General features: G+C 41.3%; 1 protein-coding gene across 7 annotated transcripts in view; it reads left to right on the plus strand.

Moving 5' to 3' along the window:
• The window catches only part of PCCA (propionyl-CoA carboxylase subunit alpha), a 439,915-nt gene that overhangs the window by 348,767 nt on the left and 67,326 nt on the right, over positions 1–23,822 (plus strand). For all 7 annotated transcript variants that reach the window (XM_030813631.1, XM_030813630.1, XM_030813633.1 and 4 more), the window contains one exon: positions 9,759–9,812. In XM_030813631.1, the coding sequence (XP_030669491.1) occupies positions 9,759–9,812 (54 nt within the window). The remainder of the gene's footprint in view (positions 1–9,758; positions 9,813–23,822) is intronic.

Here is a 23,822-nt window from a genome sequence, read left to right on the forward strand (position 1 = left end):
AAACCCCAGAACCTTTGTAGTATGGAACCTGCTGGATGAATAGAAGTTTTTTATTTTATTTTATTTTTTTTTACTATGTCTATATTCCTGTGAAGTAATTTTTTTGACCTTGAAAGAAATTCTTCAATTTTGCTGTTCTCTATTTCTTACAGTGTAATTTGTGTACTGGGATTTAATGTATTGTTTGTCGTTAACGTTTTACATACTAGATTTTCATTTTGCATAGTCACGTTGTTTGAACATTTGCAAGCAGAGCCGACTAACTGCTGTTGGCCTGTTTCTTTGTATGGCGTGATTTCTTCTACCCACCTGCTCACAGCAGGTTGCCTTCAGGCCTGAGGAGTAGCTAAATACTTTTGAAAATATCTTGAGATCCTGCTAAGGTCTAACAATTTCTGCATTTGTGTGATGTGAAGCTATTCATGCTGTACCTTTGAAGACTTTTTTCTTTTTCTCATATTCTTGCTCAAATATTTTCAAGAGAAGATAAATTTATTATAAATAACAGTGCAGAGCTGATTGTAGCACCACTGCATTCTGTATTGAATAGGTCTTTGATATTCAGCTAAGTGGAACTAATTTTCTATGTTAAAGCAGACAAATTTTGGAATAGTGTCACATGAATCTCATGTTATTTACTGAAGAATACCAGATTAAATGGATTGCTTGTGAAATGACTAGAGTATTAAATTTTATATATATATATATATATATATATATATATAATATGATAACTTAAAATGCCCAGTGGGCCTGTGTAATATAAAATATTACACAAGCACATGAATGTGATGGACGAGATGTTACTCTGTTTGCAGATTGTGAAACTATATGTAGTATATATATAAATGCTTGTCCACACAGAATTTGAATCAGTTTTAAAATTGTAACCTTAAATTTCAGTTTTGAAGAAAATAAATTGTTGATTTTCATATCTACTTGAGAGAAAGTTAAAAATGTTATTTTCTTTTCAGTTTTTTTTTAGATTAAAATAGCTCCCACACCCTCCAATAATAAACTTTAGTTTTAATCCTAGTAACTGTTTATAGATGGTAAAATTAATATTTTAATTAGAAAAATAAAGCGAAATACATTTTTGCCTGTACTTTGCTGGCACACAAATGAATTGGGAAGTAATTGTCTTATGTTTTTAGTCCTAAAATGTTTTACAGGTTTTAAAAATGTTCCCCCCACCCCCACCTCTTTGAAGTCAGTATTATTTTGTACTTTACACATGTGATTTCTCTAGAATCATTGCATGTGACATGAAACTCTCAGGATATATAGGATATATAAATATATAACTGAGAATAAGTAGAGGTTGGTATTTTTTTTCGAATGAAGTAGGAAATGAAAGAGTAATTATTAACCATATCCTTTTTACATTCCTGACGTATCAATACAGCTACACATCTTAGAAACAAGCTCACCAGTAGAACAGAAATAACTCTGTTGACTCTGCTTTAAAATATTTCAAGGCAGTTTAACAGCTGGGATGTATTTACAGCTGTGGTATAAAATATTAATTTTGATGCAAGGCTACCTGCTTTTGTAATGTAGTCCTAGAAGCTTAGCACTTTTCTTGGTTTTATAATTTGGAGTTGCTTTTAAAATTTAACTGAATGGGAAAATGTCTCTCTGAACTTCCCCTGCCCACACCCCCACACATACAAGCTTTTCTCCTCTTCTGTTAACTAGAAAATTATATTTTCGTTGCTGCCTGAGGAAGAGAATTTTGAATAGTATAAACACTGATTGTAGTAAATGTGGAAAATAATACAAACAGCTGCACTGGAGACCGATAAGACAAATCCCACAGTAATGGCCTTTAAAACATATTATCAAGTTGGAAATCAGTGAGGGGAAAAAGAAAACTATTACTATTTCTTCCTCTTACTGTTCAGTGACATTATTTTTAAAGGTGAAATTGCCTTGATTTTATTATCCTAGGAAGGTATTTTTGGAACATTTGATTTATTGTTTTGCTAATGTTTTTGCCTTTGTGTGAATAACTTTGCTAATTTTGTATGAATTTGATTCTAACAAATGTTGAAATCATTTTGTTAACAAAATCTTCCAAAGTATTAAATAAAAAGGAATACATTTTGTAAACGTTGGAGCAGACTATCAAAATAAGAAAAGGAGAACATTTTTATCAGGCTTTGGAGTGCCATTTAAAATAGGAAAAGGGATGAAATATTTGGAGAAAATATTTTAATAAGCGTGGATATGTTTCATCAAATAAAAGTCTTAATTTTTATGAAGAATTTTGCTATTAGCTTATCAAGTGGTCAGTTCATATTTGTTTTGGCATGCATTAGACTCATGATAGGCATTGAATACTTTGTTTTTTTGTGGATTCTAAAACTGAATTATCTTAATCCTAGGCTCTAGGAAAAGTGTATCTTCCTCCTAGGGAAGATTGAAATAAATTCCAGTTTTGAGTGAAATTTTATTTCTGTTTTTCTTTACATCAATCTTTTTCTTTTTTTTTGAGACGGAGTCTTGCTCTGTCACTCAGGCTGTAGTGCAATGGCATGATCTCGGCTCACTGCAACCTCCGCCTCCCAGGTTCAAGCGATTCTCCTGCCTTAGCCTCCCGAGTGGCTGGGATTACAGGCGCATGGCACCATGTCCGGCCAATTTTTGTATTTTTAGTAGAGGCAGGATTTCACCATGTTGGCCAGGCTGGTCTCAAACTTCTGGGCTCAAGTGATCCGCCTTCCTTGACCTCCCAAAGTGTTGGGATTACAGGCGTGAGCCACCACGCCCGGCCTGTCCTTGCTTCCTTCCTTCCTTCCTTTACAGACTGTGGGAGTGTGGTGAAAAAAAGGTGACAGTCATTATATATGTAATTGTGACCTGCTTTAAACTGAATGCAATGTTAAGGACAGCTTATTGGTACTTATACCTATGGTCACACATTCATTGATACAATTTGTTTTTAATGTGAAAATTTGTTTCCATTTTACATATTGCAAAATTACTTCTATTTGCCTGGGAATGAATCTAATCTTTGTAGTATCAGCCAAAGGAATGATGATATTGTTTTAGTGTCTCCTACATAGAAGGGAACACCCAGTATGGCCTAGGCAGTGTTCTAGACATTGCAGATAGAACAAGGAACAAGACTTATATTCCAGCAGGGGGGAGTAGATACTAAACATGTAAATACCTAAATAAGGTGATTTTAGTACTAAGAAGTTGGATGAAGACTATAAAATTGATAGAAAGTGACTGGAGAAGGCAGCTTTAGCAAGGATGGCTAGGAAGTCCTCTCTGAATAGCTAACACTGAGCCGAGACCTACGAAGAGGAGGGGGCAAACGTGCAGAAGTCTGGGGGAAGAAAGTCCCAGGTAGCAGAAGGCGCAAAGCAAAGGCTCTGAAACGGAACAAGCTTGTTTTGTGTGAAGGCCAGTTGGGGAGAGTGGAACGAGGAAGACAGAACCAGATCATCTAGGGGCCAGATAACTGTTTTGTTTTGTGTTGTTTCTTTCTATTCATGTTGTGGAGCGTTTGGAGGGTTTGGGTAGGAGAGTGATGTGATGTGATTTTTAAAATCACTGCAGGCCCTGGGAAATCATTGATTTGAGACAGAGAAATCATTGATTTGACCATTGCAGACCTCAGGTGAGAGGTACTGGTGGCTTAGACCAGGAGGCACTGCCTGTTTCTATGGGGCTCACAACTTGAGTGGTTATTACATTTTTAAATAGTTGGGGGAAAAAAATTAAAGAAGAATGTTTCATCCAGCCTGGGCAACATAGTGAGACCTTGTCTCTACAAATAATTTTTTTAAAAAGTGGCTGGGTACAGTGGTGCATGCCTGTGGGTCCAGCTGCTTGGGAGGTTGAGGTGGGAGAATCGCTGGAGTCCAGGCAGTTGCTGTGGAGAGCTGTGACCGTGCCACTGCATTCCAGCCTGGGTGACAGCATGAGACACTGTCAAAAAAAAAAAAAAATCAATAATGTTGTATGACCCATGAGAAGTATGATGTCACATTCAGATCTTATTGATGATAAGCAGTTAACTAGAACATAGCCGCATTCATTCACTTTTGTCTGCCATCTATGGCTGCTTTTGCAGTTTTTGTCGTATGAAGCTGAATGCACAGACTTTCTTGCCATGCAGCAGTTCAGTGGCTTATTGTGATTTTTTTTTGTTTTTAAATCTCAGGACCAAGATTAAAATTTTTCGTGCAGAGTTGCAGGTAGCCAAACTACTTTTTACATTCCTGTGCCTTAATTTCTTCATCTGTAGAGCAAAATTGAGATCATCTTTCAGGTCTGTTTGCTCTCTCCATCCTAAGGTCCTAGGTCTGAGTCAGACTCAGTTCTTCTGTTGTGGCTGCTTAGCACATCAGGCTCCTACCTGAATGATTGTAGTGCTGTTTTACTCGGCCTCCTAGCCTCGTCCTTCCGCATTCTATATATCTTCAGCATGACCTCAGACCACCGTCTTTCTAAAACATGAGCATGTCACACTCCAGTTCTTAAGTGTAAGAACTTTGTCAGGTATGAGCTCTCTCTGTACAAGATCTGACCTGGGTTTATAATTCCTTCCTGGTTTCCTTTCTTGCCACTTCCACCTTCATCCAACCCTATTTCTGGCCACACTGAACTGCTTAACATTCCCTAAACTCGCCATGCCATCGTGCCATCTCTTAATCTGAAATTTTTGTTAACTGTCTTATCAGCCCACAATTTTTTTTTTTTGAGACGGAGTCTCGCTCTGTCTCCCAGGCTGGAGTGCAGTGGTGCAATCTTGGCTCACTGCAACCTCCGGCTCCCGGGTTCAAGCGATTCTCCTGCCTCAGCCTCTTGAGTAGCTCGGATTACAGGCACCACCATCACGCCCGGCTAATTTTTGTATTTTTAGAAGAGACGGGATTTCACCATGTTGGCCAGGCAGGTTTTGAACAACTTCTTTTTTTTTTTTTTTTTTTTTTTTTTTTTGAGACAGAGTCTCGCGCTGTCACCCAGGCTGGAGTGCAGTGATGCGATCTCAGCTCACTGCAAGCTCCGCCTCCCATGTTCACGCCATTCTCCTGCCTCAGCCTCCCGAGTAGCTGGGACTACAGGTGCCCGCCACCACGTCCGGCTAATTTGTGTATTTTTAGTAGAGATGGGGTTTCACTATGTTGGCCAGGATGGTCTTGATCTCCTGACCTCGTGATCCGCCCACCTTGGCCTCCCAAAGTGCTGGGATTACAGGTGTGAGCCACTGCGCCCGGTGGTTTCGAACTTCTGACCTCAAGCAATCTGCCCGCCTCGGTCTCCCAAAGTGCTGGGTTTATAGGTGTGAGCCACCGTTCCCAGCTGTTTCTCAGTTTTCTTTTGGAGAATTCCTGCTCATTTTTAAAATTTGTAATTTGGTTTTTAATTGATAAAGTTGCGTATATTTGTCATGCTGTCTTAGTAGCATCTTTTGTGTTGCTACAAAGGAATACCCGAAACTGGATAATTTATAAAAAAAAGTTTATTTGGCTCATGATTCTGATGTCTGGCAAAGTTCAGGATTAGGCATCTGATGAAGACCTCAGGCTGCTTTTATTCATGGTAGAAGGCAAAGGGGAGCTGATGTGTGTGGAGGTCACAGAGTGAGGGAGAAGGGAGGGAGGTGCCAGGCCCTTTTTAACAACCAGCTTTCTCAGGAACTAAAAGCGAGAACTTGCCCTCAAAGAGGGCATTAATCTATTCAAGAGGGATCCTTCCCAGTGATCCGCACACCCCCATTAGGCCCCACCTCCAACACTGGGGATCACATTTCAACGTGAGGTTTGGAGGAGGCAAACTTTCAAACTTTAGCACATGTAGAACATGTTTTGAAGTACACACTTCAAACAGTGAATACACTGTGGAATGGCTAAATTGAGCTAATTATTAACGTATATGTATTACCTTACATACTTATTCTGTATGTGAGGTACACTTTAAATATACTCAGAAAATTCCAAGAATATATTAATAATACATCATCATTAACTGTAGTTACTATATTGTATCATAGCTTTCTTGTACCTATTTCTCCTTTATAACTGAAATTTTGTGGGTTTTGATTAATATTTCCCCAACCCCCCCTCTCCCCAACCACCATTCTATTTTCTACTCTGTGAGTTTGACGTTTTTAGATTCGTCATGTAAGTGAGGTCATATGGTATGTCTTTCTGTATGTACCTGGCTTATTTTACTTAACATAATGTCTTCCAGGTTCATCCGTGTTGTTGCAAATGGCAGGATTTTCTTTTTTAAGTCTAAATAATATTCCGTTTTGCATATATACCACATTCTCTGTATCCGTTGGTCTGTGGATGGACACAGGTTGATTCCCTATCTTGGCCATCATGGATAGTCCTGCAATAGACATGGGGATGCCGATATCTCCTTGACATAACTGATTTCTTTCCTTTGGATATATATGCAGTAGTGGGATTGTTGGATCATATGGTAGTTCTATTTTTAATGTTTTGAGAAACCTCCATACTGTTTTCCATAATGGCTGAATCCTGTTCGTGTTTTTTTTTTTTTTTTTCTTTTCTTTGTTTTTTTTTTTTTGAAACAGAGTTGCGCTGTGGCGCCCAGGCTGGAGTGCGTTGGCACAGTCAGCTCACTGCAACCTCCAACTCCCAGGTTCGAGTGATTCTCCTGCCTCAGGCTCCCAAGTAGCTGGGACTACAGGCACCCACCACCATGCCCTGCTAATTTTTATATTTTTAGTAGAGCCACCATGTTGGTCAGGCTGGTCTCAAACTCCTGACCTCAAATGATCCACCCACCTTAGCCTCCCAAAGTGCTGGGATTACAGGCATGAGCCACTGCACCCTGTCCCTGTTTGTTTTTAAATATCCAGCTTTAATGTCTGTCTTAACCTATCTGATGTCTTCCTTATTAACCTTTCTGCTCATTTAGTCGGTCTATCCTCTTTATCCCATAATACTTTGTACATTTTGTACTATGCATTTATCATATTGAATTATACTTATTTTTCCAATAATTCTGCTGGCTTTTCCTTAGTCTCCTGGAAGGTGGGTCTTAATTCAGCCAGCAGTGCCCAACACAGTTGAGAGATAGGTGGCTGATTAGATGGATGACCAACATAGAAGTGCCAGTGTCAAAACCTAGGAATCAACGCTCCGTTCTTAACTGAGTCTCCCTAAGACACAGGAAAGGAGTCTATTTTATTCCATTTTGTTTTCTGTCTTTTTTTGCCTTTATTAAGTTCAACATGTGCATATAAAAGAATAGGAAAAACAGATAAGTGAAAATGAGAGTCAACTAATATTTTTGCCTAAAAATAAGTTTTATGTGCACTAATTCTATAATTTTTCTATAACATAATTTTTTACAAGGCTTATCCTGAACATATTGTTTTGTTCTTCTTGCCCTTAGAAATATACTATAAGCATTTTTCATGTCTTTAAACTTTTTAAATGGCAGGCTGGATATATACCACAATTTACTTAGCCAATGTCTTTCCCAGTCATTTACATTCCTTGCCATTGTTCAGTTCTATAAACTACACGCAAGTGATATATTTGTTCAGCTTTATTTTTCTGCCTGTCCTTACATTTTTTCCTCAGGATAAATTCTTAGAAGTAAAATGGGTTGGCTGGGCGCCGTAGGATTACAGGCTCACACCTGTAATCCTAGTGCTTTGGGAGGCAGAAGGGGTGGGTTACGAGGTCAGGAGTTCAAGACCAGCCTGGCCAACATGGCAAAACCCCATCTCTACTAAAAATACAAAAAATTAGCTGGGCGTGGTGGGAGATGCCTATAGTCCCAGCTACTTGGGAGGCTGAGGCTGGAGAATCACTTGAACCCAGGAGGCAGAGGTTGCAGTGAGCTGAGATCGTGCCACTGCACTCCAGCCTGGGCAACAGAGTGAGACTTTGTCAAAAAAAAAAAAAAAAAGATGTGAAATGGGTTGGTTGGGCATGGTGGCTCATACCTGTAATCCCAGCACTTTTGGGAGCTGAGGCCAGGAGTTCGAGACCAGCCTGGCCAACATGGTGAAACCCCGTCTCTACTAAAAATAGAAAAATTAGGCAGATGTGGTGGCAGGTGCCTGTAATCCCAGCTACTCAGGAAGCTGAGTCAGGAGAAACACTTGAACCTGGGAGGTAGAGTTTGCTGTGAGCCGAGATCGTGACATTGCACTCCAGCCTGGGTGACAAGAACGAAACTCTGTCTCAAATTAAAAAAAAAAAAAAGTGACATGGGTCAAAATGCTCCCATACTGATTTTTTTTCTAGTCTATACCACACTGCCTTGAGTATGCTATCTAGATTACTGTTGTGTCAATTCGCTTGGCAATATTTGCAGGTAGGGGAAAACATTTTGCATTAAACCACTGTCTTATTGATCTAACCTCCCTCTGTCCAGGAACCGAGGACTCAGCTTGATTTCTGGAGGTTCACTCTGGGTTCTATTATTTCTGTGATCATAGAGATCAGAGTTGGTAAACCTCCACTTCTGTAAAAAGGAATGAAATTAGGATACATCTGTATCCTAATGCTCATGGCATGTCGTTGAGTGAAAGCCACTAATACTCTACATCTGGGAACTTAAACAAATGATGTTGGCTTGGTTAGAACTGCTTTATTTGTGTGTGTAGTCGTTGAAGTCACTGAGCCCTCTCTGATTAGCCAGAAGAGGAAGAATTCTGAGGAATACATTAGGATTAAATAGAGCAAGTTTTTTTATTTTTGTTTTTGTTTTTTGAGATGGAGTCTCGCTCTGTCACCCAGGCTGGAGTGCAGTGACACGATCTTGGCTCACCACAACCTCACCTCCGCCTCCTGGGTCCAAGCAATTCTTCTGCCTCTGCCTCCCGAGTAGCTGGGACTACAGGCATGCACCACCATGCCTGGCTAATTTTTGTATTTTTAGTAAAGATGGGGTTTCACCATATTGGCCAGGCTGGTCTCGAATTCCTGACCTCGTGATCCGCCTGCCTCAGCCTCCCAGAGTGCTGGAATTACAGGCATGAGCCACCGCGCCTGGCCCAATAGACCAGTTTTGTAGGTGAGAATTATCTCACAGTGTAGTCAGCTTCCAGTGTACTACTTAGTCACCCATTTTTAGTAGCAGTAGTATTACTTTTAACTAAAATTTTAATAGTCATAGTATTTTATTTTAGTTAAAATTCAAACAAGATATATGCAAGTGATATATTTGCTATAAACAAATTTTATTTATAAATGAATAATAAAGAGGTTATTTCTTCCACTACTCTCTGGACATAGAATTGCATTGTTGTTTTAAACAAATGCTAATTCATTTTCTATAACTATTTTATTGAGATATAATTCACACACCATACAATTCACCCATTTAAAGTTACAGTTTAGTGGTTTGTAGTCAATTCACAGGGTCGTTCCACCATCACCACAGTCAATTTTAGACCATGTTTATACCCTTGAGAAACCTCACACCAATTAGCAATCATCTCCATGTCCTCCCAGCCCTCCTCTTGGAGGCATCTACCAATCTACCTTCCATCTCCATGGATTTGACTATTCTGGACATCTCTTATTAAGTGGAATCATACAATGCGTGATCCTTGGTGACCGACTTCTATTGTAGCATGTATCAGTACTTCATTCCTTTTTATGGCCAAATAATCCACTGTATGGCTATACTGTATTTTGTTTACCCATCCATCAGTTGATGGACATTTGGGTTTTTTGGCTATTGTGAACATTACATACAAGCTGTGTGGATATGAGTTCATTTTATATCTCTTGTTTGTTTTTTAGTGTCTTTCTCGAGAAGCAGGTGGAAACATGAGCATTCAGTTTCTCGGTACAGTGGTAAGTGTGAAATCATTCTTTATTCTCTTAATTTATAGAGAAAAAAAGTGTTGAACTAGTTGTAGCTCATGTGTTTGAACTTGGCTTCATTACAGCTAGATATTTAAATTACCTCTACTTTTTTGCCTTTACAAATGATATTCTGGGGAACAACTTCATATATTTCACTTTATTTTAGTGTTCGGAATTATTATCTCTTTTGAGATAGAGTCTCACTGTGTTGCCCAGGCTGGAGTATAGTGGCACAGTCTCAGCTCACTGCAACCTCCGCCTCCCGGGTTCAAGCGATTGTCGTGCCTCAGCCACCCAAATAGCTGGGATTACAGGTGCCCGCCACCGTGCTCGGCTAATTTTTGTGTGTTTTTTTCTAAAGATGAGGTTTCACCATGTTGGCCAGGCTGGCCTCGAACTCCTGGCCTCAAGTGATCCGTCCACTTCGGCCTCCCAAAGTGCGGGATTGCAGGTGTGAGCCACCATGCCCGGTATGGAATTATTTTCAAATGGGGATAAGATATTTTTAAACATGTATGATACATTTCCTCCCAAATAGAATCGAAGTCATAAATAGTTTTATAGCTTATTACACATGTTGCCAATTATTTTAAGTCTCTTTAGAACACCACCCATCATATATTAGAACACAACTTCATACTCTCACCTAGTGTGAGTTACAATTTTCAAAATTAGTAAACTTAATCTGCTGAAGAGGTTCAATTTATTATTACTATTTTACTTATAAGTTTATAGTTGGGGGAAGGGGGGAGGGACAGCATTAGGAGATATACCTAATGCTAAATGACGAGTTAATGGGTGCAGCAAAACAACATGGCATATGGATACATATGTAACAAACCTGCACATTGTGCACATGTACCCTAAAACCTAAAGTATAATAATAAAAAAGAATGGCAATGAAAAAATAATAAAAAAATAAAAAAGTTTATAATTATATTAGTTACTATACTTTTCAAACTAAGTTGTTTAAAAAGGTACCTTGTTTGCCTTATTTGGCCTGGCACGGTGGCTCACGCCTGTAATCCCACACTTTGGGAAGCTGAGGCAGGTGGATTACAAGGTCAGGAGTTTGAGACCAGCCTGACCAACATGGTGAAACCCTGTCTCTACTAAAAATACAAAAATTAGCCGATTATGGTCGTGGGCGCCTATAATCCCAGCTACTCAGGAGGCTGAGGCAGGAGAATCGCCTGAACTGAGGAGGTGGAGGTTGTAGTGATCCAAGATCATGCCACTGCACTCCAGCCTGTGTGACAGAGCGAGACTCCATCTCAAAAAAAAAAGTACCTTATTTTAATTTTCATTTTTCTGTTTATTGCTATTGTATTTGAATGTTTCTCCATGTATTCATTCACCAGATATCATTTCTAATCTGTGAAATGTCTGTTCATGTCCTTTGGGTACCTCGTTCAGGATATGGATTCATATTGGGCATTTCAGATAACTCTGGAGTTTATTGAGAATATCAGAGGTATTCTGCAAGAATATCGAGAGGTATTTCATGCAAGAGAGCTTGCGTGAAAAAGGGTTTTGCAGCCATTGAGATAGGAAGGATGTTAATAAAATGTGTGTTTACTGAATGCTTTATTGTTTATAGAGATGTATATATAATTTATGTAAAGTATATGTATAGGTACTTGGTCAATGTAATCTAAATTTTAAGTATTGGAACTAAGTTTTGTGATTATTCTTGTTTTTCTGATTAGTAAGGTAATACATGCTTATTGTAAAAACTTTTAAATGCAATTCAAACGTATGTCATAAGATGTTGCGTTAGTCAAGATTCTCCAGAGAAACGGAATCAGTAAGATGTGTGCGTATGTGTAGAGAGAAAGAGAAAGTTAGAGAGATCTAAGGAATTGGCTCAAGCAATTGTGGAGGTTTGGCAAGACTAAAATCTGCAAGGTACATCAGCAGGCTGGAGACCCAGGGGAGTGTTGCAGTTCAAGTCCAAAGACAGTCCACTAGCTGAAGCCCTCCTTGCTTGGGGAGGTCTGTCTTTTTCTCTTAAGGCCTTTAACGGGTTGGATGAGGCCCACCCACTATGGAGGGTGATCTGCGAAACTCTAAGTCTACTGACTTCAATGTTCATCTCATCTAAGAATATTTTCAATGATTCATCTCAGTGTTTGACCTAACATCTGGGTACCATGGCCTCGTCAGGTTGACATAAAATTAACCATCACAGAAGTATGTATCTTGTCCCTAGAGGTTTTTTAAGTGATTAGCAATAGATAATTCTTCCAGAAAGTTATGCATCTTTTCATGCAGTAATAGATCTTGGACACCTTTCTGTGTCAGTCCATAAGATCGGCCTCAGTCGCCGTAAGGGCCACACAGAGCTGCATTACGTGGATGGAAAGGACTGCTGTCACTCCTCGGTGCTCGTGCTGGGAAGTCCACTCATGCTGTCTCTGCTACTTAGCATCTCTACTGGGTTTCTAATCGGTTTCTCAAACTTCACATATCGAAAACTGAGCTTGAAAAGTTTCTCCCTCAGTTTTTCCTCTCAGAAAATGGCAACTTGAACTAATCCTTAATTACTTTGTCTCCTCTTCCTCTCCTGTCTCTCTCCTCTCTCACTCTCCCCTCTTCCTCTCTTCTTCCTCTCTTCTTCCTCTCCCTGTCTCTCTTCTTACTCTCTCTCCTCTTCCTCTCCTCTCTCTCTCCTCTCTCTCTCCTCTCTTCTTCCTCTCTCCTTCCTCCCTCTCCTCTCTCCTCTCTCTCTCCTCTCTCCTCTCTCTCTCTCCTCTTCCTCTCTCTCTCTCCTCTTCCTCTCTCTCTCCTCTTCCTCTCTCTCTCCTCTTCCTCTCTCTCTCTCCTCTTCCTCTCTCTCTCTCCTCTTCCTCTCTCTCTCCTCTTCCTCTCTCTCTCCTCTTCCTCTCTCTCTCTCCTCTTCCTCTCTCTCTCCTCTTCCTCTCTCTCTCCTCTTCCTCTCTCTCCTCTTCCTCTCTCTCCTCTTCCTCTCTCTCTCCTCTTCCTCTCTCTCTCCTCTTCCTCTCTCTCTCCTCTTCCTCTCTCTCTCTCCTCTTCCTCTCTCTCTCCTCTTCCTCTCTCTCCTCTTCCTCTCTCTCCTCTTCCTCTCTCTGTCTCCTCTTCCTCTCTCTCTCCTTCCTCTCTCTCTGTCTTCTTCCTGTCTCTCTCTTTCCTCTCCCTCTCTCCTCTTCTTCCTCTCCCTCTCCTCCTCCTCTTCTTCCTCTCCCTCTCTCCCCTTTCTCCCTCTCTCTCCTTCTCTCTTTTTTCTTTCTCCTCTTTCTCGCTCCTCTTTCTTTTCTCTCTCTCTCTCCTTTTCTCTTTTCCCCATCTGTCTCTCCCTGTCTCCCTCTCCCCTGTCTCTGTCTCTGTGTCCCCACGCCCTCCACTCCTGGACCTGCCTTTTGCCATCTCTTGTCTGGAGGATGGCAGTAGCTGGCGTCCACCTCACTGCCTTGCTACTCCCTAGTCCATCACTAATAGAAGCAGGAAAAGGAGTCCTTTGAAAACATCCCTCGGTTGGCCTTGTTGCTCTTCTTCAGACCTGCTGGGCACATGCCTCAGAGTCTCTGCCCTTGTTTTTCTTCTGCTAAGAACATCTGCCCCTAGATGTCTGCTCAGGGGTTTCCTCACTTTCTTCTGGTCTTTACTCAGTAGCTGCTTCTCAAGGAAGGCTTCCCTGGTCACACCACTTACAATTTTGGTCACTCTTTGCAAAATTTTATTCCCCCTTGCTCACTTTATCTTTGTTTTTCATTGGCAGTTACCACTGCTTGACATACTGCATCTTTTCCTTTTTTGATGGGTTTGTTGTCTATCTTCCTCACCTGGAAGTAATAAGCTCCTTGAGTGCAGGGTGATTGTTCTGTTCTGTTCAGCATGCTCTGCTCCGTGCCCTGAACAAGGCCTGGCTTGGAGGAGGTATTCAGTCAGCGTTGGGCAAATGAATGACTGAAATTGGCCAGCATAGGACCTGAGTGTGAGACTTGAAAAGAAAACTAAAGAAAGGAAATACAGGCCTGGCTCGGTGGCTCATGCCTATAAACTCAGCCCTTTGGGAGGCTGAGATGGGAGGATCACTTGAGCCCAGGAGTTCAAGACCAGCCAGGGAAACAAAAGGAGACCCCATCCTTACAAAAAATTAGCTGGGTGTGGTGGTGCATGTCTGTGGTCCCAGCTACTCAGGAGGATCACTTGAGCCCAGGGAGGTTGAGGCTACAGCGAGCCATGATCACACCACTGCACTCCAGCCTGGGTGAGAGTGAGACCCTGTACCCTGTCTCAAAGAAAAAAGCAAATATGAAAACAAATGGAGGCCAGGCATGGTGGCTCACACCTGTAATCCCAGCATTTTGGGAGGCCAAGGTGGGAGGATCACGTGGGTCAGGAGTTCAAGACTAGCCTGGCCAACATGGTGAAACCCTGTCTCTACTAAAAATACAAAAATTAGGCCGGGTGCGGTGGCTCACGCCTGTAATCCCAGCACTTTGGGAGGCCAAGGCGGGTGGATCATGAGGTCAGGAGATCGAGACCATCCTGGCTAACATGGTGAAACCCCACCTCTACTAGAAACACAAAAAAACTAGCCGGGCATGGCAGCAGGTGCCTGTGGTCCCAGCTACTTGGGAGACTGAGACAGGAGAATGGCGTGAACCCGGGATGCGGAGCTTGCAGTGAGCCGAGATCGCGCCACTGCACTCCAGCTTGGGCGGAAGCGAGACTCCGTCTCAAAAAAAAAAAAAAAAAAAAAAAAAAAAAAAAAATAGCCAGGCATGGTGGCGGGAGCCTGCAATCCCAGCTACTCCAGGAGGCTGAGGCAGGAGAATCGCTTGAACCTGGGAGGTGGAGGTTGTAGTGAGCTGACATTGCACTACTGCACTCTAGTTAAAAAAAAAAAAAAATTGAAACAAATGGAGAAAAAGAAAGTGCAGGGAGCTTTTTGGGACTGTGAAGCTGAACTAAGCTGGCTTCCATGGATAAGGAAACTGTACCTTAGAAAAGGTCACTGACTTCCCCAAGGTTTCATGTCTGGCTGGTGTGTAGAGCACTGAAGGGTATACAGATTTCTCAGCTCTCAGTTCAAGGCCCGTTCCATCAGCACGTGCCCTTCAGTTTCACTCCCTTTCATCCACTTCAGGCACCCAAAACATGCTAGTATAAAAAAACACAAGAAACAAAAACACACCACATGTACACACCCCTACCTAAATGGACAACAAGTCACCTGAAAAAAGGAAAAAAAGAATGTTTTTTTTTGTTTGTTGGTTTGTTTTTGGAGACAGAGTCTCGCTCAGTCGCCCAGGCCGGAGTGCAGTGGCGCGATCTTGGTTCACTGCAAGGTCCGCCTCCCAGGTTCACACCATTCTCCTGCCTCAGCCTCCCGAGTAGCTGGGACTACAGGCGCCCGCCACCACACCTGGCTAATTTTTTTGTATTTTTAGTAGAAACGGGGTTTCACTGTGTTAGCCAGGATGGTCTCAATCTCCTGACGTCGTGATCCACCCGCCTCAGCCTCCCAAAGTGCTGGGATTACAGGTATGAGCCACTGCTCCTGGCCGAAAAAAAGAATTTCATGTAGCTGACACTTTCCTCTGCCCCTAATAAATCATAGATTCCTTGCCAGTGAGTTCTAAAGAGGCTGTGTCCACTCTGTTTATACAGTTTATACCTAGCGGGAATGTCAGTTTCAGGTACAATTTCTAGAGTAATTTCTAATTATTGTAAAATTCTACAGTGCAGCAGTTTGAATGGCCAATGTGTTTTGTTTTATTGAATTTTTCTGTGTGTGTTATTAGCAATAGTAGATCAGTCTGAAAGAGGGAAAGAAATAGTTTGAAGATAGTAGTGGTCCTGTTACAACAAATACAGATTGATTCCTAGCTAGCATATGTTGCTTCAGTCAAAGATGTCTAAAGCAAATATAGTTTCCAAGACACACAGGTCAGGAATAGCAGCATGTCCCATGGCAAAGATGATGCTTTCCAGGTATAGATTTGTCTTTGAGAGAATTCTTGTAGAATTTTCTGTGTAAGTTTCTTTTTGTCAGTATTGATAAACATGATCTTCAATGTTCAAAGGAGAGTTCAATTTTAGACTAAGAAAAGTACTTCTATTGTGTAAATAAGCTTCAAAAATAAGGTTACTGTTGGCCGGGCGTGGTGGCTCACGCTTGTAATCCCAGCACTTTGGGAGGCCGAGGCGGGCGGATCACGAGGTCAGGAGATTGAGACCACCGTGAAACCCCGTCTCTACTAAAAATACAAAAAATTAGCCGGGCGTGGTGGCGGGCGCCTGTAGTCCCAGCTACTCGGAGAGGCTGAGGCAGGAGAATGGCGTGAACCCGGGAGGCGGAGCTTGCAGTGAGCTAAGATTGCGCCACTGCACTCCAGCCTGGGTGACAGAGCAAGACTCCGTCTCCAAAAAAAAAAATAAATAAAAATAAGGTTACTGTTTCAACTTAGAGAAAATACAAACTTAAAAATAATTCATTTCATTTTTTACTCACTCTGAACTTTTAAAAAAAGCCAGTTTGTGATTTTCATTTTCAATAAAACAAATCTCATTACTTTAAAAAAAAAAAGCTTGTATTAGATATTATATATATGAAATATTATACTTTACATTCTTATAAAAATATGTAAAATAACATTTAAAAAACATTTATAAAGAATGATGATACAACAGATTTGCATACCTAAGTGTTAGACTTGAAAAGAAAACTAAAGACAGGAAATATAGGCCTGGCTTGGTGACTCATGCCTATAAACCCAGCACTTTGGGAGGCTGAGGTGGGAGGATCAAATACATCAAAAAAGCAAAATATGCAGTATGTCAAGCAGTGGTAACTGCTAATGAAAAAAAGTAAACAAAGTGGGCAAGGGGGGGAATACAATGTTGGAAAGAGTGACCAAAATTTTAAGTGGTGTGACCAGGGAAGCCTTCCTTGAGAAGGAGGCTGCTAGCCTGAAGTTTTTAAAAACGTAACCATTAGTTTGGAAGGTCTCTGTGTTACTCCCATTCTGTCACTCATTCTCTCCCTGCACAAGGAACTAACATCTTCCCGACGTGTATTTATCATTCTTTGCTTTTCTTTATAATTTTCTCACATTTATATCCCTAAGTGATATACATTTTTGTTTTACACGTTTTGAAACTTGATATACATAGAATTATATTCTGGAATCATCTGTGACTTGGTTGTTTTGCTCTGTGTTGGTGAGACTCGTGTGTTGTGTGGGGGTGTAATTCATTTATGCTCAGCAGTGTAGGATGCTGTGGTGTTGATAAACTAGCCTGCTACTCATGGATAATTGGGTAGTTTCCAGTGTCTTGTGCTGTAATTCTCACTGCTACCCAAAGCATTTTGGTACATGGGTATACGTGTACTGATGGCACATACGCGGTCATTTCTTTTTTTTTTTTTTGAGACAGAGTGTCCCTCTATCACCCAGGCTGGCATGCAGTGGTGTGATCTTGGCTCACTCCAACCTCCACCTCCTGGGTTCAAGCAATTCTCCTGTCTCAGCCTCCCAAGTAGGTGGGACTACAGGTGCACGCCACCACACTCAGCTACTTTTTCTATTTTTAGTAGAGATGGGGTTTCATTGTGTTGGCCAGGCTGGTCTTGAACTCCTGACCTCACATGATCCACCCACCTCAGCCTCCCAAAGTGCTGGGGTTACAGGTGTGAGCCACCGTGCCCGGCCATATGCAGTAGTTTCTTTAGGGTTTTGTGCATTGAGTATGCAGTGAATGAGTTCACTTTGTTCCACATCTTCACTAGGATCTTCTTAATTTTTGCCAGTGTGAATAGTGCCCTCATTGTTGTATTAATTTGCTTTATCCTGATTATTAATGAAGTAGAACATCTTTTCTTATTTACTGGCTATTTCTCTTCGTCAACCATTTGGTTTCCACCTCTGAGAAGTACCTCTTATAGCTTTTTGTGTATTTCTCTATGACATGGGACTGCAAAAGTACATGAATTTAGTATGTGAATGATACAAATTAAGTATATGTCATTTGGCTTTTCACTATTACTCTTTGTTGCATTACTAAGGCACCAAGGGTTAGGTGTGGACTTTTTTGACTCATTCTTGTAGGGTCCAGCCCCACGGGGCTTAGCGGATGTTCTCCCAGTGTGTGGAGACGAGAGATTGTAATAAATAAAGACACAAGACAAAGAGATAAAGAGAAAGCAGCTGGGCCCGGGGTGGGGGACCACTACCATCAAGACGCGGAGACCGGTAGTGGCCCCGAACGGCTGGGCGTGCTGATGTTTATTGCATACAAGACCAGGGGGGCAGGGTAAGGAGGAGAGTGAATCTTCCAAGTGATTGACAAAGTCAAGCAAGTCACCTGATCAAAGAAGAAGGGGCCCTTCCCTTTTAGGTAGCCGAAGCAGAGAGAGAAGGCAGCATACGTCAGCGTTTTCTTCTATGCACTTGTAAGAAAGATCAAAGACTTTAAGACTTTCACTATTTCTTCTACCACTATCTACTATGACTTCAAAGAAGGAACCAGGAGTACGGGAGGAACATGAAAGTGGACAAGGAGCGTGACCGTTGAAGCGCAGCACCACAGGGAGGGGTTTAGGCCTCCAGATGACTGCGGGCAGGCCTGGATAATATCCAGCCTCCCACAAGAAGCTGGTGGAGCAGAGTGTTCCCTGACTCCTCCAAGGAAAGGAGACTCCCTTTGGCGGTCTGCTAAGTAATGGGTGTCTTCCCAGACACTGGCATTACCGCCTGATCAAGGAGCCCTCAAATGGCCCTTATGCGGGCGTGACAGAGGGCTCACCTCTTGCCTTCTAGGTCACTTTTCACAATGTCCCTTTAGCACCTGACCCTATGCCCGCCGGTTATTCTTAGGTTGTATTAGTAATGCAACGAAGAGTAATATTGAAAGCTAATGATTCATAATGTTTATAATGATTGATAATGTCCATGATCATCTCTATATCTAATTTGTAGTATGACTGTTCTTATTCTATTTTCTTTAATATACTGAAACAGTTTGTGCCTTCAGTCTCTTGCCTCAGCACCTAGGTAATCTTTCGCCCACACGTTCTGACTGTGAGCTATGAATGGAAGTGACTGTCAACGACTCTGAAGGTTCTGAGATTTATGCTACTTGCTGGCTGACAAATCAGCCTGTGACATTTCATGGATACTGATAGAAAACATGAGACTCCAGGATCAGAGATGAAGGATAGTTTATTACAGCAGCAGCAGTGGTCAGGGTACCATTGTCTTTGAACCATTTCCCTGAACCCAGATTCCCCTAGGGCAATGCAAAGAGACATGATACCTGCACACATAGTGGGTTGCATTATAGGAGAGGAGCTCTGAGTTTAGAGAACCTGAGTCTTTTTATAATGTGCAGTAATCGCACCTGCCCTTTGATCTGGAGGGAGACACTCTACCAAGGCCATTTACTATACAAGCATCTTTGAAAAGATAGTTCAGAGCAAAGAACAATCAGTGTCTTGCTCACAAGAAGTGAAAAAATGCAAGAGACCTGGGGGTGAATTGTCTCCTGGTAGTGATGTGTGTCACTTTTGGTCAGAGATAGCTAAGAGCAAATGTGAGCCCTCTAGTCCCTGCCATGCCCCGCTTGGAGGTTCTGTGTGACGCTGATGCTCCTGGCAGCATGAGTTCCTGCTGAAGAGTGGCAGTGAGCACTGCTACCTGCAAGCTGTAGTAGACTGAGATCTCAGTGTTGACTTATTGCTGATGCATAGCCCAGCTTATCCTAATAGTCTGGGAACATGAAGGACCACCTTCTGTTCATAGAACCCCATGTCCGCTTATATAGATTTCAGATTTTATATAGATTCATTAGGTTTATTCTGTCTACTTTCAGTCCTTTTGCTCATAAACTTTCAATCCAAGTATAAGGTCTTTTTCCTGTTATGCTGTTTAAACTTTATTTTAAAATTGTGGCCAAGCATGGTGGCTCATGCCTGTAATCCCAGCTACTCAGGGGGATTGCTTGAGCCCAGGAGTTCAAGACCAGCCTGGGCAACAGTGGGACCCCATCTCTACACACACACACACACACACACACACACACACACACACACACACGAAATAGCGGAGTGTGGTGACGCCCACCTATAGACCCAGGTACTCAGAAGGCTAAGGAGTAAAGATGGCTTGAGCCTAAGAGTTCAAGGCTATAGTGAGGTGTGATTACCCCACTTCACTCCAGCCTGGGCAACAGAGTGAGACCCCACCTCAAAAAAATCAAAAAAACGAAGATTTAAAAATTAAAATAAAATTGTTAGCCAGTTTTTTGTTTAATGAAGGGAAAGTTTTCCAAATTAACAGAATGGGACATTCAGATAAAATTTGTGCCTTTATGACCCAGGAGAGCACATTTGGCCTGGGTGTACATACATGTACTCAGGACACCACATTTTTACCTTTCATATCTATCCGTTTCATTACTCTGCTGCTCCCAAACTGTAATACATAGTATTCCATGTTAGTTTCCTAGGGCTGATGCAACAAATTAGCACAAACCGGGTGGCTTAAAATACAGAAATGTATTCCCTCACAGTTCTGGGAGCCAGGAATCTAAAATCAAGGTGTGGGCAGGGTTAGCACCTCCCTAGAGGCTCTTAGGGAGGGTCTGTTCTGTGCCTCTCTCCTGGCTTCTAGCAGCTCCTGGCAGTCCTCGCCTTCCTTGGCTTGTAGCTATGTAATTCCAGGCTCTTCTTCTGCTGTCACATGGCCTTCTTCCCTATGACTGTGTGTGTTCATTCACATAAATCCATCACCACCAGTCATCAGATTTAGGGCTCACCCTAATCCAGTGAAACCTCATTTAATTCATTATGTCTGCAAAGACCCTATTCCCAAATAAGGTCACATTCTGAGGTTCTGAGTAGATACGAATTTTGGGATGACACTGTTCAACCCAGTATGCTATATAGATCTGAAAGCATACTTGACACATATGTAAAGCTAAAAAGTGACTGAGGCGACTTACCTAAAAATATATTTTACAAACAGAGCATTACTTCTTAGGTCTTATTTGAGTACTACCATTTATTTCCCTAGTATTTTCATACATCACCTGTATGACTGCAGTTCGTACCCCATACTCAAAAATGCAGGAACACTGATGATGGGTATGCCTAATTTTCAGAAGACAAAAGTGAGCATAGAAAGGTTAAATAACTATCCCATGGTAATAGTTGGTAGAAACAGGATGCAAAACCAGCCCTCGCCGACTTTAAAGTCAGGCTGTTGAACATCAGAGTACCTTAAGAACAAATTGCTTGACTGTGGAATCCAGGGAGCTCTCTGCAGTAACTGCTAAGTACAACTGCTCAGGCTGCCATAATGAAACACCATTGACCGGGTGGCTTAAACAACAGATGTTTATTTCTCACAGTTCTAGAGCCTGGGAAGTCTAAGTAAGGTGCCAGCAGATTGAGTTCCTGGTGAGGGCCCTCTTCCTAGGCTGCAGGCAGATGCCTGTTCTCCTGTAGCAGAGAGAGTGTGCAAACTCTGATCTCCCTTCCTGTTAAGGGCGCTAATCCCATCATGGGGCCCCACCCTCATGACCTCCTCTAATGAACTCTGAAAGGCTCCATCTCCAAATACTGTCACATTGAGGGTTAGGCATTCAGCACACGAATTTGGACATTCAGTCCCTAACATACATTTAGTTGGTAAGCTGCAGATCCCAGAATTTTTCCAGGATATCTGTGCCCATTTCAAATTGCAAATTGTCTGGGTTTTATTTGTTTTGTTTGCATGTTTTTGGTGAAGCTGTGAGTCTGTGTACATCAGATAGTATAAGCTTACAAAGAAATCGAAGAGAGCTGGTGTTTTACTTAACCAGAATTCCTTACTTGAACTGTGCTTCACAATAAGAATAAATATTTTGTTATTAAAGAATGCGGAAGTTATTTTATTGCAAATTTTTATTATAATTACGTTTTAAAGTACTATAATAAGGCAAACATATCTTAGTGAGACTGACTTTTTTTCCCTTGTAAAAACAATGTTTGTATGAAAGGGAAAATAAGCTTAGACTCCATTGAACAGCTTCTTCGTGGCTACAGTATTGGCATTCACCCAAGGACTCTTGAGAAACGATCAAATTTTCAGTATCTTTGAAGCTTAGCCAGAGATCTGATGAAACCAAATGATGCTAAAGTTCTTAAAGCTAATTTAAATCTCAAATTACACATTTTAAATTAGGTTTTTATTGATAATAAATCTACTTTATTTCATATTACCCTTGAAAGCTTGAGTGATAATATTAGTAGAATAAACATGTTTTACAAAGATTTACCATTAAGAATGCTATTAATATGACCCTTGATACACCAGCACAATTAGATTTCAAAGTAAGCACTTATGAAGTAACAGCGATTAATGACAACCATCGAAAACAATTTTGAACTCCATCAGTTTAACTCAGGAGGGTAAACTTAATATGATAATTCATCTAGTTGAATTGTATCAGCTTAGCAGGAAGGTATGTAAATATGTGACCCTTACCTAGCTTCTAAATGGATGCTGTGCTGATAGATTTATCAGTTCCATTAAAGAACTTTGGGGAACTTTGGAGTTTCAGCAATTGTTCCCTTGGAGTCTGAAAACCCAACCTGATCTCATACTGGGACCATTCTGGTCTGCATATTTCCATAATTTGCCTTTGCTACTAATATGACAGCAAGACACAAATAACTGTTTCTAATAATATCAGATGGAGTTGTGGAGGACAGCATTTTAATGTAGTAAAAGACCTCCCCGTGGGGTTGTTATTGCTACTATAGAACAGCAGCTACACAGTTGCAACTGTAGTCTCTTAATTGATTCGTTTAATTAGCAAGAGCTGAAGCTTGGGCTGTATCTTGTCATCTGATATCTTAGGACTCGAAATTTGCATCATTCATATTTATAGATACGTAAACGTCATCAAAAAGATCTTCTGCTTCTGAAAATTCACTTACGGATATCAAATTTTAATAGAGCAGACTCCCATTTGTTTGAAATTTAACTAACTGGAAAATGAAAAGAATTAAGTTTGTTACTGTTTTTCTTTATACTCTTGAGAAATAAGTGATATCATGCATTTTTGGTTGTGTATCATCTCCTAAACATAAACTTCCAGAGAACTTCTTCAGTCTTCTATATCTCATAATTCCATAAGCAGTCCCTCAACTGACATGTCTGACTTAAGTTGATCTCTCCTCCCTGTCCCATCCCTTTCTCCGTGTCAGTGTGATTTCAGAAATGACATGATGGCTTACTGGGGTTTCTTGCACACGTGTGCTGTAACTTTCCACCTGTCCCTGCCTGCCTTTGCAGCTGCTCCAAGTCCTGCTAGGGTAGGCTCTCTGCTTGTGCTCTGGTTTGGTTGGTCATCTGGCTGAGTTGCCCCTTGGATCTTACCTGCCTACCCAAGCTGCATTGGTCCCCACTTTCTCTGGATGGGGAAAAGAGAAACGGATAGAAAGTATCTGGCATAGAAACCAGAGCCTTTATAGTCTGTTTACCCTCAACTCCACAGGGCTTCCTCCCCGCTAGGTCACACTCTTTGTGTTCCTGACAGTTTTCTAGTCCAACAATAGGAAGCAGGTGGTGGTCACAGAGCAGACACTTTGTGGAGGGGTGATCAAGTTTTCTGATGTTCAGATATATTTTACAGTGCTAAGAAAATCTATAGCATTCCTGCCTGCATTTGCCCCTAAATATACAAAATTTCAGGCAAAATATGGGTAGAATAAGACTTTATGAAATGGAATATAAATGTAGGCTTAATCTTGAACATTGTTTTTGTGGTAATGTGTGTTCTGTGTGCCATGTAACCAAAGAATGAACTTTTGGAATATAACTAAGTTTTTATTCTTTTGAAATTGGCATGCTCTATATAATATAAAAGTTTGGTTATTAGTATTGCAGTGTGATGCATTCTGAACAAAAATTTAAAAGAAATCATTGCCTGCCTGCTATACTATGTGCTAGGAAGTGGGTTAGATGAACATCACTTGGTCCC

This window comes from Nomascus leucogenys, chromosome 5 (assembly GCF_006542625.1).
Source record: "Nomascus leucogenys isolate Asia chromosome 5, Asia_NLE_v1, whole genome shotgun sequence".
Lineage (NCBI taxonomy): Eukaryota > Metazoa > Chordata > Mammalia > Primates > Hylobatidae > Nomascus > Nomascus leucogenys.